Source organism: Barbus barbus, assembly GCF_936440315.1.
Source record: "Barbus barbus genome assembly, chromosome: 33".
NCBI lineage: Eukaryota > Metazoa > Chordata > Actinopteri > Cypriniformes > Cyprinidae > Barbus > Barbus barbus.
Genome location: NC_136761.1, coordinates 23,217,992 through 23,234,393, shown reverse-complemented (window position 1 = coordinate 23,234,393; position 16,402 = coordinate 23,217,992). Strand labels below are relative to the sequence as shown.

At 37.4% G+C, this 16,402-nt stretch overlaps 1 protein-coding gene and 1 long non-coding RNA gene across 2 annotated transcripts in view; both read right to left on the bottom strand.

Moving 5' to 3' along the window:
- Positions 1–32: 32 nt before the first annotated feature.
- LOC306852933 lies at positions 33–3,965 on the bottom strand. Its single transcript, XR_013782678.1, has 3 exons — positions 3,881–3,965; positions 3,454–3,573; positions 33–1,673 (listed from the first exon to the last, which is right to left on the bottom strand). It is a non-coding gene; the product is annotated as an uncharacterized lncRNA (long non-coding RNA).
- A 560-nt stretch (positions 3,966–4,525) lies between these two features.
- Positions 4,526–16,402, bottom strand: part of LOC306853337 (protocadherin Fat 1-like) — a gene marked incomplete at both ends in the record, with an annotated part of 34,720 nt that continues 22,843 nt past the window's right edge. Inside the window, 12 exons of the mRNA XM_079390650.1 lie at positions 4,526–5,132; positions 5,212–5,322; positions 5,409–5,562; positions 6,475–6,937; positions 7,260–7,372; positions 8,324–8,455; positions 9,054–9,855; positions 11,117–11,305; positions 11,452–11,595; positions 11,726–11,863; positions 13,505–13,719; positions 13,810–14,199. Coding sequence (XP_079246776.1) covers positions 4,526–5,132; positions 5,212–5,322; positions 5,409–5,562; positions 6,475–6,937; positions 7,260–7,372; positions 8,324–8,455; positions 9,054–9,855; positions 11,117–11,305; positions 11,452–11,595; positions 11,726–11,863; positions 13,505–13,719; positions 13,810–14,199 — 3,458 coding nt within the window. The remainder of the gene's footprint in view (positions 5,133–5,211; positions 5,323–5,408; positions 5,563–6,474; positions 6,938–7,259; positions 7,373–8,323; positions 8,456–9,053; positions 9,856–11,116; positions 11,306–11,451; positions 11,596–11,725; positions 11,864–13,504; positions 13,720–13,809; positions 14,200–16,402) is intronic.

Here is a 16,402-nt window from a genome sequence, read left to right as displayed (position 1 = left end):
ATAAATGCATAAATGAGACAAAGCATAAGGTTAGGGTTTGTACATACAGAACATTAATATTTCAAAGGAGAGAATAATATACAATACATTTAACAGACAATACATAACTGTTTACTGTTAACAAAAAATATTGTGTATTCTCGGGTATCTAAGAACACAAAGGAAACAATCTTTGAATTATTTATTTTTTACTTTAGAATGACACACTTAATAATGCCCCTTTCTGGACACTGGCCATTTACAAACCTCAGTAATAAGGAATTAAAACTTAAAATTGAATTTTGTTTTAATATTTGTCTCTGATTACCCAAAACTAATTCATAGTGAACTTCACAACTGTACAATTCCCACACTGACCATAACATTTTATTGACAATATTTCATATCATTTCATGTCAGCATGGAACAAGAAAAAAAATTAAGCTGAAGTGTGATTTGTTTTTTTTTTCAAGTTAAATTCTTCAATGTACTGTAAACAGCATCTACACCAATGACATGAGTTTGGGGTTGAAATATGTTGTTCGACCAATGTATATAAAAATATACAAAAAACTGCATAGGACTATTTAAAATGTGTAAAGATAAATCATATCAGAGGCCTAAAAGGAGTTAATTTGTACTAACTGACATTCAACGAACTCTAAGTAACTTTGCAACTCAATGTCAACTAGCAATCATTAGAGTTTTAGTAGACTGTGTCCTTAATATCTACTAACACTTTATTTCAGGGTCCCCCAACACATTCATCGGACTACAAAGACATTTTTGCAAGTACTTTAGCTTACTCTAACCCTAACCTAATAGTTTACTTATACTCTAATGTTAGTTGACATGTAATTGAAGATTACTGCAAGTTAGATGAAGTGTAGCTGCAAAGCTATTTATAGTTAGTAGCAAGTTTAAAGTGGACTATTTAAATAAAGCACTACTACAGTTAAATTCTACATGGAGCGAGTCCCCTCTTAGGGGCCACCATGATGAGATCACATGACTTGAACCAAACTACTTGTTTGTCATTAACTGGGGGTCAGTATAACCCCAAGTCCACTGTCATGTCAGCCAGAGCTGATTTTTTTCCAACAGATAGATTGCAATCCAGGAGTGGTATATCCTAACATTCAAAGACAGATGGTTCTGACTAATGGCGATTTCAAATGAGAGCCTGTAAACCTTCCTCAGTCTGGTAGTGTTACCAGCCACAGCTATATGAAGTTCTTCATGGTCAGTAACTGTAGAATTGAATTTCTAACCACTGGCTGGCAAGTCTAATGGAGTTTAGAAGTGTGGCTCTCACAAAGAACTTTCTAAGGAATCAGGAACCTCAGCGGGTCCTATATGTTGGTCCTGAGGCACCCCGAAGGTTGTTTGAATGGGCTGTGGGTAGTCATGGATGTGATGTTGACTTGCTGCTGCTGTTGGGTGGATGACGTGGTGGACCTCTGGCCTGGTATGCTGGTCGTACTGTGGAACTGCGGACATGTCAGTATTAAGAGGAAGAGCTGGAACTGGCAGGAAGTTCTCAATGTCATCGCCACCAGTAAAGTAGTCCATGTCGAGAATTTCAGGAGCAGTGTACGTGGAGGAAGGCATCTGCACAAATTCACACTGGAGAAAACCTTGGATCCCAGGAGAGTAGATATTCTGAAGGCAATCTGAGGTATCCCAGTAATAGCCTGTTTTGAGTTAGAAAATCAGACAATTTGGCACATTTATCAAAGATCTTAAAGAATCTCCGTATACTGTAGGAAAACAAATAGTTTGCATTAAAAAAAGCATAATTAAAACATTAGAGTCATCAAAAATGTTTATACACTACTGTTGAAAATTTTGGTGTCAGTTAGATTTTTTAATTTTTTTGGGGAAAAAAAAAAATCTCTTTTTCTTTTGCTCACCAAGTTCAATTTTAAAAAAAATTTTCTTGTAATATTTCTTTTAGCAGCCATTACTCCAGTTTTAAGTGTCACGTGATCCTTCAGACATCTTCAGAAATCTTCAGCAAGACTTGGTGCTCAAGAAACATTTCTGATTATTATCAATGATGCTTCATATTTTTATGGAAACATCATACTTTTTTTCAAGATTCTTTGATGAATAAAATGTTAAAAAGAACAGCCTTTATTTGAAATAGAATAAAAAAAAGAAAATATTCTCACTTTGTCATTTTAGAAAAATTGAATGGTTTCTTTGCTGAATAAAAAAGTAAAAAAAAAAAAATACTGACTCCAAACTTTTGAATGGTAGTGTATATTGTCACATCATCACATTCTCAGCCACAAAGCAGCTCCACAACACACACATTTCAGTAAAGCTCACATGTATCTTCAGACTACAGCATGCTTTGATAGTTCTGAGGCTCAATAATCTTAGACGTGTGAAAGATCTGAGCACGCTGGTTTGAAAGAGCTTGTTATAACTCCTCAGAGTTAAAGAAGATTAAACATCAAAGTGCCCCTGAGGTCGATGCCAGAGTGCATCTTTTTATAGCCAATTCACAAGAACCTATCCAATTCACACAGTTGTTCAGTGTAACTCAGCTTGCTAAAGCAATGGAGCATGCAAGAAGGGTCTAATATATAACAACAGAACACAGAAAAAAAACAAAACATTGTGATTCTCAAGGTAACAGAGTTCACGAGAATCATCTGTTGACAAGTCAAGGAAAAAGAAAAGGGCCTTTTTTTCAAAATATGCATTTAAAATAGCAAAATGAATCTCTTAATTTCCATGCAATTAGTTTGGTCAGTGCTGAACGTTGAGTATATAAACAATCATCTGCATGCTGCCATGGAGGAAATGAGTTAGAGTAACAGACTGATGAGAAATGTTTAACACCTAACATGACATAAGATGTATCTTTGTATACCTGTTTCTCACCATGTCAACCTATGTTTTGACAGGGTGTTTCACTTTGGAGGCTTGTAAAAGTAAAATACAAAGAAATCAGTCATTAAATCAGATCTGACACTTTTTAAACATGAAACAATATAAAAAGAGCATATGTATTAAACATAGAGATATAGCCTAAGATATAACAGACACAACATGCAAATGTTAACATGTTGATATAGCCTAATTGTGATGCTAACAAGGTGTTCTGTAAAGCCACTACGAAATGATGTAAACATGATTAAGATCTACCAAGACCTATGCATTATGAAAATACTAAAGAAAGAGTTCTCAAAGGGTTCTAAAAGCAGAAATCTCAGGCCTTTCTTGCTCTTCTTTTAAAAATCCAGTCATTCAGCATAACACTTACTGTAGCCCATTTGGATCTGTTCAGAATCTGTGCTCAGATTTAATCCATATGGGGGCTGAATTCGTTACAGCAATAGCAAAGATGCATATGTTGCAAATGAATACACCAGTGCACAAAATAACAAAACAAATTTTTGTCTGTGAATTTTTAAAAATGTTAACTAAATGATACAGTTTAGAATTTTTAGTACAACTTACTGTTGTCATCCGTGACGTCTGATTGGTCAGAGCACATGGACTGCAGACCTCTACTATCATGAGAAAAATCAATACTGTCGTCCTCAATTGCTAAACAGGAAGTCAAGTCTAGGACTTTTTCTGGAAGAATGAATACAAAGAAGGAACAGTAAATGGCAATTCTGCAAAAGCGTTAGCTAAGGGTATGTTTAAATGACAACAATATACTAAAAATGGAAAAGCGTCATGGCATTTTTTGAAACGTTTCACAGATGACAATGTTATCAAAATGATCCCTGTTTAAAAGGATAGGCGAAAACGACCAAAAACGCTGTATTATTCATGCTAGGCCAGTAGTTGGTGATGTCTGTGCTATTTTTCTCCAGAAGTTATGACCATTAAAATGGCTTTGTACTCGTTTAAACTAAAGTTTTGGTTCTCTCATAACCTTCTCACACAAGTGCCATCCTGTTATTGTCGCAGTCTCCGCTATTTTGTTGTTGTTCCGGCTCTTTAGTTTTGTTTTCCACTGTGAAACAATGGCCTGGGCCAGTGTTGCCACCTTGTGGAACAACTGATTATTGCACAACCAAGCCAATGCGCATGTGCGAACTGTGTGTACAAAGTATGTGTCGTTACAAAAATTGGATGGTGCGCATACAGTACGCACGTACTGTTCTGGTTAAGAAATTTGTGCCACACCCACTGTACATGGATCCTCACATTCGTGTAAAAACCAAAGTATACTTTGGCCTTAATTTGTGTTTTTGTAGTTTACACATAGATGATAATGAAATTGTTTTAAAAAACTTTTCAAAAGTTTACATTTTCATGACCCAAAGTGCTAAACGGCCAAAACGCATACGTTTTTAGTTAAAATTGTGTCATGTAAATGCCCCCTTAGACCAACCACTGAACAATTGACTATTTATTAATGAATTTAAAGAAAAATAGAACTCTATTGTTGTTTCAAAATGCACTTAGTAACTAGTTTTACACACAAAACAATAAACAATACTCTTAATAAATAATAAATAAATAAGCATATACTGAGGGCACCTTTAAAGGCCCCTATCTGAGGGTTCAGATTGCACTAACCATCATACTCTTCATCCCAGTCCATTTGCTGTATGGAATCATTTTCCGAGTGTGAATGGGACGCCTTGCAATGTGGTAGGTTAGGGGCTACACTGCACACAGCCACAGTCTTCCTAAAACCATAGAGTGAATCTGGAGTGAAGCTGCTGAACTCAGGCACGGAGCCTCGGTTATTTCGACATTCTCCAGGAATGCTGGGCGTGTAGGAGATGGGTCGCACTGGGACCTGCGGCGGGGTGTCCATGCGCGATTCTTTTCGGGCTTGGTTGTATACGCTGGACCTCTGAATGTAAGAGTCAACATCTTTGTACTTATCAAGCACTTTATCGCTCTTGTCAGGTTTGCAGGTCCCTTTCCACACTATTAACAAAAACAAAGTCAGAACAAAGATGGCCGTCAAGAAGGCCAGCATTGCGACCAGTTCTCCAATCCAAGAGTTCCAGGACGAGGATACAAGTTGGTTCCTCACTTCTGTGTCAATTTCACACAGTCTTCCACTGAATCCCAGCAAACAGGAACAGTTAAAGGATCCATATGTGTTGACACAATGGCCGTCATTGAAGCAAGGCCTGTCCACACACTCGTCGACATCGATCATGCACCTGAAAAACAAAAATGCTCTGTCAGACATACTTGGATAAGTAGTATAATATGTTCATAAGGATGATAAAAACAAAAGACCTTTCTCCTTTGAATCCCGGCTCACACTCACAGACGGGTCCATCAAGACCGTCTATACACTGTCCACCATTCTGGCAAGGATTCTCCTTGCAGTATGGACCTATCTGACACCTGCAATCACACAAAGAGTTTTGGGCATATGTTAATTCTGTCAGATATTATAATAAAAAATTCAGTGTACACTGAAAGCATAGTACCTTTGACCTGAGTAGCGGCCCCTGCATTTACAGTAGTACTCCGGGTTATTCTGGATGCAGGTTCCTCCATACAGGCAGGGGTTGGAGTCACAAGGTCCGATCTTGACCTCACAGTGAGTTCCAGAGAATAAAGTGCTGCATTTACAGACATAACCTGTGGGAATATCAGTGACTCAGCAATATAATAAACCAGTTAATATAAGGGTTAGATAAAGATATATCTAGTACAATGGAGTCTAATATTATATCTCTAATAGGCAAAAAATAATTGTGTAAAATTATATCTCTCTAAGGTTTTATGGAAGCCCATTTCCTCCTCAGATAAATAATATGCAACTTTGAGATACAGTTAAAAATAAGATACAGTCACATTTTGATAATTAAAGTCACAATTGACGACTATACTACACATTACATTTGGGGTTGGTTAGATTTTTGAATCTTTTTGAAAGAAGTTCCTTATGATCACCAAGGCTGTATTCATTTAATTAAGAATATGGTGTAAAAACAGTATTGTACAATTTTATTACAATATAAAATAGCGGTTTTTTTATATTTTTAATGATGGAAAAGCTGAATTTTCAACTTTATTACTCCAGTCTTCAGCGTCACACGATCCTACAGAAATGTTTCTAATATGCTAACTTGCTATTTTATTTATATATATATATATTATCTGGAAACCAGATTCAGGATTCTATGATTAATATAAAGTTAAAAAGAAAAGCGTTTACTTAAAACAGAAATTAGACTTTTACAATGAGACTTTTACAAAGAAGAAAAAAAGAATCACGTAAAAATGGAATATAAAATTGGATATATTGTTACATTTTTGTACCCTAAGGCAGAAATGGGCTTCTTCCCCCACCCAAAACAAATTTAATCAGAAAATCAACAGAAAGAGGTTAACAGAAAGAAAATCAATGGGATTGTAGACTATTGCAGTCTAACAGTAATAATAAAATTTATATGAATAATAGATCTGAAAAATATGATCTTAATTTATATTAATACAGATGCTATTAGTATGATATTGTCATGAATCTACAGTATGGGTTCAGTCTACCTCCACTCTGCCTCATTAAGCAGCTCCCTCCGTTGAGGCAGGGATTACTGGAGCAGTCTGGAGATGGGAAGAAGACACAACCAGGAGACACTCCCATCATGTCCTCAATGGCAACCCCTAATGGACCATTTGAGTCCAAGGACAGTCTCTGTCCATTAAACAGCACAGAGTCCATGCAGCCCTGTAGGCTGTCTGATACAGGCAGACTGCGCCTGAGTCTGGAACTGAAGCGTTGAGTGTGTCCACCCAGGACCACCTGGTTGCCCAGGTTGAGGCAGTGGAGGGGACCGGGCGCGATGCCTGACGCAGAATGGAGCTGATCCAGAACCAACCTGGCATAGTTACCCTTCACCTCAAGTTCTGCCATGTGCCATTGTCCATCATTCACCAGGACACTGTGCACAGAAACTGTAGCGAGACCCCAGCCGCAGTCAAACTGGAACTGCAGTCGACCTCCCACGATCTGAGGAATACATGCAGTCAATATTAAGAAATATCATGGTAAAATTCAGATGAAGTGGAAAAATTATTTTGCTATCATTTAAAATATGCTGCAGAAAAATCAGTTTAAACCAGCTTTTTGGTTTAGTTAGTCTCCTAGCCTGCCATAAAACCACTCTAAAACCAACAATAAACACCACCTTTGACTGGTTTCGTTGCTGTTTTCAGACTGTCCTATACTATACTATATATTTTTTTAAATCAAACACTATGAAAATAAGATATTATTTAATATTCTTTTATACCTCTAAAATGCTGTGGCCTCTTCCCCTGGCAAGCATTACTGTTCCTTCTCTTGAGAGAGTTTTTAACTTGAGCTTGAGCCTCAATTCTCTCATGCTTTCTCTCAGGCGATATTTAATGTAGCTGCTCTCACTAAATGTCATTGAAGATCCTCCTTAGAACAGAAAAAACAGACAAAATACAATTAGTAGCAAATTAATTAAAACATACAGATGACATTTAAGTTGGGATCCTGGTTGCTTATGACTGTTTTACACACCTTTAAAACTGACTGTAATAATACATTTCTTACTAAATAATTTTAAGCCATGGAAAATTGTAGAAAATGTCATGCACAGAATTCCCATATTAAAATTACTGACTATATATCCACCACAATATCATACTGCCTACACAAGCTAAACATAGTAACTACAGCAACACTGGAAGTGGAAAATGGGTTTTGAAATGTTTTATTGATTGATTGAGCTAACTGGTAACTTAACGGAAAGATTATAGTATAAGAGACCTGATTCCAGTCACAATTCAGTTTTGACTCAGAGTATAGTTACTGTATTTTGCCTTTAGCTGCATTATAACTACAGTAATCGTATCTACAATAAAACTGTTATCAATTGGTAAGGGTTTTAAAAGATGAATGGTATTTTGGCAGAAATTAATATTACCATTACAATGTCTTTGTAATAGTATAATACACATATTAAACCCAATAGTATCAATTACTCTGATAAAGAAGTATAACACACGTGGTTGTGGAAGATAATTATAACTGTTAAGACATTCTCCTTAAGGATTTAATGGAGGATACCCATTTCTCAGTTTAAGAAACTCACATCTTTTATCTTGTAGTTGATTTACTGTTAAACACCTTATAGATCCTGCTCTCTGCATTAATTATAAAAACACCCTTGTATTAAATTACGTGTGTAAACAGTGAAGCCTATATTATTGTACTTAATGAATGTGTTTACAATACGCACACTTTAACACTAAATGCTTGCAAATGATGTTTAATCAAGTGAGCAGGGAACAATTTAATCTGCACCTGTGATGTGTCTTTTAGATGACACTGTCTTCTCTGATAAGGAAATTAATTCACTGTTACCTGAGCATTTGACTTTGGCAGCACCTGTGCATACGCAGCTGTGTTTGTCTTTCTCAAAGCCTGACACACACTCATAACCCTCAGGACATGGGCTGTTTTCACAGGTGGTTTCATGCTTCAGGCACTTTCCATCTGAAAATAGCAGGAGATTTAGGGGAAAGTAAGTTCACATCCTGCAACTGTACACTTTAATTTTATTTTTTTTTACAAAACATCAATACACAATAATAATTTTGATAATAGTTTTATCATCATTACAACTATTATTAATGATAATAGTACAAATAATATAAAAATTATTGGTTTTATTAGGGATTATGTATAATTATTATTTTTTTTTTAATCAAACACCATGAAAACAAGCCATAATTTAAAGCCTCAGATTCCATATTTTCAAATAGTTGTATCTCGGCCAAATATTGTCCTATCCTAACAAAGCATACATCAAACATTTTTTCAGCTTTCAGATGATATATAAATCTCAATTTGAAAAAATGGCCCTTATTACTGGTTTTGTGGTCCAGGGTTACATATATACATACATGTGTGTATTTATATACACACATATATTAAGTAAATACATATTTATTTTGGTGCAGTTAATTTGACAGCCCTACTAAAAATATAACAAAACTGTGGGGAAAAAACACTTTTGTTTTTTAGAATATTACAATTCAAAAACAACAACTTTACAGATTGATAACCAGTTTATGAACGTAACATTGCATACCTGTGCACAGGCATTTGGCTGTCATGTGGTGTCTTGGTGTGACATAGCTCACTCGGGCAGTGCTGTACATGGTCATACTGGTCTGGTTAAGCAGAACCACTCGTCTGCACATGCTACCAGGACACTCAGAGCTTGAGCACTGACTATTCAGAACCCGCACTACATGTAGTCCTGTCATCTCTTTGATGGCTGCTCTGGAAGAGCTGAGCTTCTGAGAGAAGGCATCCAGCGAGATGCCACCTCGTCCTGGCTTCTCAAAGCACAGAAGAACATCCAGGCCGTCGCCAGTTTCTGCAGACTGTAGACTGATCAGCTGCAGGGGGACCCTGCGGACTCCGGCGACACTACGCACAGCGTTTTGGAAGTTTTTCCAGTGGTCCTGGATAAAATCTTCTGCAGCAATGCCAGCAAAGCGCACAGAAACAGAACTGTCCAGCATCTGCTCTGTAACCCGCAGCACGTTCACTGTGACACTGGCTAAGGCTGAGAAACGCCCGTCACTGACTGAGACATTAAGCTGGTAATGACCCACGTCCAAGCCTCCGCGGGCCAACAATCTGCCATCCTTGCCAACGACGGAGAACAAGCTGTGTGACTGTGACTCCAGACTGAATGTAAGCGTGTCATATTCATCTTGATCTGTGGCATGGACTTTGCCCAGCATGCCTCCTAAATACTCATCTTCCAAGATCATGATGAAAACATCCAGAGAAAGCACAGATGGAGGATACACACTCGTCTGTACTACAAGCACGCTGACAGATGTGACTGATTTCAGTGGGGGGCTTCCATTGTCACACACCTGAAATTACATACAGAAGATTTTTATTTTTTTATTTTAAACTATCGTAAACTAAGTCTCACAATAATTTTCATTAATAACCCTAAGAAACGTATATAATATGTGACAGAATATTTGTTAAAGTACATACAATTAATTCATATTTAAACATTAAACATTTAAAATTTTAAGCAATTAATATTTTTAAATGAAAACGTAAAAATATAATATAATATATAATATATCAGTGTCACATGAATCTAATATGCAGATTTGGTGCTCAAAAAGCATTTCTTTATTATAAGGTAGGTAGGTTTGCACATTAGTGCAAATTAAAATGTGAAATCATAATATTATACATGAAATATAAAATTGGTCTATAAGTTATTAAAAATGATGGGTCTAACCAAATTTTGCCAGTATTACAAGACTTATTTGGTGCTCAAAAAGCATTTCTTTTCTCAAAAGGTGGGCTGCTTAATATTTTTGTGGAAACATGATACATTTCTTCAGGATATTTTTTTTATGAATTATGTCTTTTCTGCCATGTTTGTTGTTAATGCATGCATCCTTGCTGAGTTACAAATATTATTATTATTTTATTTATTTTTTAATTGGGTCTTACTGACCCCAAATGTTTGAACAGTGGTGTGAAACATTTATAAATTGACATCATGATATTATTTATGAAATATAAAATTGGTTATTAAAAAGTTATTTAAAAATGATGTGTTAAACTAAAATTCTGCCAGTATTACAGGTCTATAGGACCGAACATTGTGGATAGGAAGGCAGTAAAAGTGTTTTTACTGGCCTGCTATGACACTTGTTCAACACAAGAGGGAACTTTTAACACATGACTCTTTACAAATGTCTGTCACATAACACAATGAAATCTTCCACTAATGGGTGGAATCAAAGACTTATGCATGTTATTTTTTTATTATTATTATTTAAATATATTAGTGCTGTTTTCAGCCAACAAATCGGGCCATCATCCTCTAATCATGCATAGTTTGTCCAACATGTCTAAACCAAGGAACCTTGTCATGATGAGCCCAAACTGTCTGCAGACCCTGATGAACTACCATATATTTTTTACGATTTCAGACACAGTCACAGACATAGTTCAGAAGTCACTGTTGCACTCTATCAGTGAGGGTCACCTGGCTATTTATTCAGGACCCACCGCAATCCATAAAGTCCAGTTTGAGAAACACTGCAGTAAGACTCCCCTGAAGGCCTCCTACACAACAAACAAATGAGAAAGTTCACTTCTCACCTGCACTTGGAGCATATGCTGACCCTTTCTCAGTGATCCAGCAGTCTTTACCACACCCTGCTGGTCTATGCTGAAGGGGCTTGTCTCTTCACCCTTCAAAATACTAAAGGAGAAAGGAGGCCCATTTTGGGGGGAGTCGTTGTCTGTCACATTGAGCTGTAACACAGCGGCCCCTGAAGGCAGATTCTCCTACAGAAGAGAGAAAGATATCCAGAATCACTCCCAAAAGAACTGAGAGATTACAACATCACCTTTCACTGAGAACTCAGGCATAGAGTAAGGAAAGAGAGTGTAGGATTTAATTTGCTCTACTCTATGAGAGAGTGTGGTCTTGCCTGGATGATGAGACTGTAGTTAGCCTGAGAGAAGACAGGGGGATTATCATTCACATCAGACACGGTCATGTTGATTGCAGCGCTGTCGGATTTGGGGGGATTTCCACTGTCGGAAGCCAGAACGGTCAGCATGTAACTCGCTTCCTAATTTAACCGAAATGAAAAAGGCGGAAAAGATGGAGTCATCCTTGGCTTTTCCGAGGAATTAGGAACACTGTTGTCAAGGCCTGTGAAGCTGTAATGAAGGAGGAAGATGTTATTCAAAAAGCATTACCTTTTCCCTGTCCAACTGATGGGCCAGCCGCAGTTCACCACTGACTGCATCCAAGATGAATGGACACGTTTGGTTGTTGTTCTCGATGGAGTAGCGGATTCGGTTGTTTAAAGGCCCATCAAAATCATTTGCAAGTACCTAAGGACAGGGATCATTACACTTGATGAAAATCTGTTTATCTCACATAAACCATATGGCACATTTATATATTGGTGTAGCAACACAATCAAAACACAATTTCATCATTTTAACTAGATTAATGTGGTGCCTGCTCAACCAAAACTCTCTGGCATAATGCCAGGATGTTGTTCTGTGTGTTTTTTTAGCATATTACTATTGAGGTCTCGAGGTATGTATAATTAATAAATAAATAAAAATTAACTCTAATTTGGTGTTTGAAGGGCATCGCACAGTGTCTAATAGCGCTCGTCAATGCCAAGATGTTTAAGATGACCAAACAAGTCAAAGTAGGCGGGTTTTAATAAAGGCACAAAGGCTGCTGAGCCAAATTCCAGCGCGACTCTTCAGTTGATGACCTTAAAGTGCGAGATAAGATGTTAATATTTGATAGCTGTTTTGCGATAGAAATGTTAAACAACTCACAGGTACTTGTATAATCAGGGATGCAAACTAACTTTTGTCTAATTTCTCCTTTTGAATTAAATAGTCTAGGATTTTCATTTACATAAAATTTACATTCATTTAATTCGTAGTTGTCAATGTGATGACAAGAAACATTAACAGAGCCGTTTTCAGCATTTTGTGCATAAGATTAATAGCTTTAAGATTAATTCATCTGTCAAAGAAAATGTTTTATAAAACATGCATAAAATATCAGTTGACCCTATGTGGAAAGCACTGAGAAAAGAAACATGTTCCTGAAGCTATCTGATCTTTGATGCTCATACAAATTCATAATATAAAACACATTTCGCTTATGTTTATGTACTGTTGAAGACATATTTCTATAAATCCAAAGTGATTAAATAAAGGAAGTATAATTTCACTAAATTATTTTTGATATACAACCCTTTTGTTTTTCCAGTTTAGTGTAAATCATTTATTCAAATATTTCATCTGATTCTCATGTTTAAGAATATATTTTCTGAATGATTAAAAATGTATTTTCCTACCCACTGACATAGTTTTGATGCATGTTTTATATATATAAATAAAACCTCAAACCTGTGTATGGCCCTGGATATCATTAGTGGTTTTGGGCATTTTACTATGTGGTGTTTGGAGTGTTCTGGGCTCTTAAGTAAGTTGTTATGTGGTTGCTAGGTTTTTCTTGGAGAACTGGTTGGTAGGTTGCTCAGGGTCATTTGCCATGATGGTGTTATATGGTTAATAAGGTGTTCTGAATGTTCTAGCATGTAGCTATGGGGTTGCTGGGGGGGGGGGGGGGCCTGAAACAAATAGCATAAGCTGGTTGGTTGGTTATAACTGTTCATTGCTGGATTAAAGGCTAATTATAGAGGGGTTCTGACCACTTCTCCTGCTGGTCAAGCTGGGAGGCCACCTAAAAACAGCTACTTCCAGCTTAAACCATCCAAGACCAGTAGGTGTGTTTGTTTGGGGTTTTTATCTGAAAATACAATGCTGTGACATAAGTGGTTGTAAAATTGTTGAATATAAAAGCAGAGCATAATGTGAAGTGTAAGTGTAGAGAGAACCTGAAACATAACTGCCATACATACTGCAAACCATAACTGCCTACATTATGGAGCACTTCAAAGATATAGTGTAATTTAATGCAAACACATGCAAAACACTTACCGTCAGCACTGTGCTCTCGAGATTGGTGTCCTCACTGACTATGGCCGAGTATATCTTCTGGCTGAGCACAGGGCTATTGTCATTGATGTCAAGGAGGTGAATAGTAACGGTAGCTGTTTCACTGAGCGACTCTTTCCCTCTGGCGGTGGCCTTCACTGTCAGGTAGTGCTGAGGAGAAGTCTCATAGTCCAGCGGCTCCATCACAAAGATGTCACCTGCAAACACAAACATTCACTAAATCTCCAAAGCCACAGTAGAGTCCTCTTTGAGTCACAGTGTCAAAGGCCAAACTGTGGGTGTGTCACCTGTCTGTGAATCAATTCGGAAAGCTCCTTGGTCATTGCCGCTGGTGATAGAGTATGTTGTCTGGGAAGTCATTTCCCGGTCCCTGCTTGCAGCAAAGACATTCAAAAGCTTTGTCCCTATCATAACATCCTCAGGAACTGTGGAAACGTATTCCCTGTGCTCAAACGCCAGTGGATGGTCATTAGCGTCCAGCACTGTCACCACCACAGAGCTGAGAGAGGACAGTCTATGAGGAGAGCCGTGGTCTGTTGCTCGTACCCTCAACACATGTGTGGCCTTCATCTGTCTGTCCAGGGACCTTTTTAAACTGATAATTCCTGAGCTCTCCTCAATTGAAAACAGACCTCCGGCAGAGTCCTCAAACGAGTAACGTATTTTACCATTCATCCCTGGAGATAAAGAAAGAGTATTAGGAAAGGTCAGTTCTGGAGGTCTGCATTAGATTTTTGACGGCCTGTATTAGATTTGTGGCAGCATGCGACTTGGTCTCTGATGTGTAGGATGGGAACAGGTGGTTGATGGTGGAAGCAGCCTGCTTTAGAGTAGTGTTTTTTTTTTTTTTGAGTTTTCAGTTCCCTGTAGTGTTTTCTAGTGTTCATATTTCTGTGAATCATTGAAAAAGTCAATTTAGTCTATTGAGTGTTCACAGAAAACCCTTTCTTTATAGCAAAAATAGAGTTACATTTTTTTGTTGGTGAACAATATGGATGGTTGTTTAAATAGCTTAATATGCCAAAGCTGTGGTGTTGTGGGCTATATAAGAGATGTCAGTTCCCAGCTCTCAAACCACTCACTATAAGAAATATCTTGTTAGATTTACAATTAAAAAAACAAAAACAAAACAAAAAAGGCACCTGTGATCAAAAAGCCGTGATGAATTAGGGTTCATTGTAAGTGGCCTGTCCAAAAAACAAAATACAGTGCCCTCCAAAAGTATTGGAACAGTAAAGACAAAATTGCTCTGTTGGCTGTGGAGTCAAGACATTTACAAATATGATTAAAAGATGAATATGAGACAAAACTACAGAATGTCACATTTTATTATTGGGTGATTCAACACATAGATGTTTCTCCAGCTAAGAAGTTCCGCACTTAGAGTTTCATCCCTCTATCTGATGTGAGCATAAGTATTGGAACAGTTGCCTCACAGGTCTTTCTAAGTGACCAGCTGTGTCCTGTTGCATTAATTCTTCAGATATTAAAAGCGGGGAATGTGTCGTATCAGTTATATCCATTACTTCTGTATTCTGAATCTTACATTCGATGATGACACACACAAACCAGGATGAAGATGAGGGAGCTGACTTTGAGAGAAAAGCAAGCGATTTGGATGCTAAAAGAAAAGAGGAAGTCAATTAGAGCTATAGCAAAAACAAAGGGCATGGAGAAATCAAGAGTTTGGAAACCACCAGCAACCAACAACGACCTGATCGGCTGAGAAAACAACAGTATTTGATGACAGACAAATCATAAAAGCTGTGAAAATTAACCCTAAAAGACGTGTCTGTAAAATCACCAACAACTTCCAGAAATCTGGGGTGATGCTCTGACAATCTACTGTCCTCAGGAGACTTTGACACAGAATTACAGATGCTACACAGCAAGATGCAAACCTCTGACCAGCACGAAAAATAGAAAGGCAAGATTAGAGTTTGCAAAAAAGCACAAAGGTGAGCCAGAAGAGTTTTGGAACTGTGTTTATGGACCAATGAGACAAAGATGAACCTTCATCTAAGTGATGGGAAAGCAAAAATGTGGAGAAAAAAAGGGAACTGCAAATGATCCCAAGCATACAGCCTCATCTGTAAAGCATGGTGGAGGTGTTGTCATGGCATGGGCATGCATGGCTGTCTCTGGAACAGGCCCTCTCAACTTTACTGATGACTTAATGTATGATGACAGTAGCAGAATGAATTTGGAAGGGTACAAAACCATCTTGCCTACCAATATTCAAGAAAATGCCACCAGATTCATTGGGAAGTGCTTCATATTGCAACAGGACAATGACCCAAAACACCCTGCCAGTTCAGTCAAGGAATTTATAAGGGCAAAGAATTGGAAAGTCTTAGATTTCCCAAGTCAATCTCCAGATTTAAATCTGATTGAACATGAATTTCACCAGCTGAAGAGGAGAGTAAAGGCAGAAACTCCCCAAAACAAGCAACAATTGGATTTGGCTGTATTAAAGGCTGGGAAAAGTATTTAAAAGGAGACCAAGAGTCTGGTGATGTCTATGGGTCACAGACTCACTGCTGTGATTGTGCGCAAGGGATCTGCAACTAAATAATAGCTTTTAATCTTTTATATCTGCCTTATGTTCAACTGTCCCAATATTTATGCTCACATCAATGAGTGGGGTGAACTCTAAAAGTGCTGTTCTTTTTATTTGGTAAAACATCTATGTGTTGAAACGGCTAATAATAAAATGTGACATTCTGTAGTTATGTCTCATATTCATCTTTTAATCATATTTGCAAATGTCTTGACTCCACAGTCAACAGTGCAATTTTGTCTTAAAATATTAAAATAAACATTAACTATATAACAGAAAGTGTAACACGAAACATCCTAATGTACATTACTGATGACAAA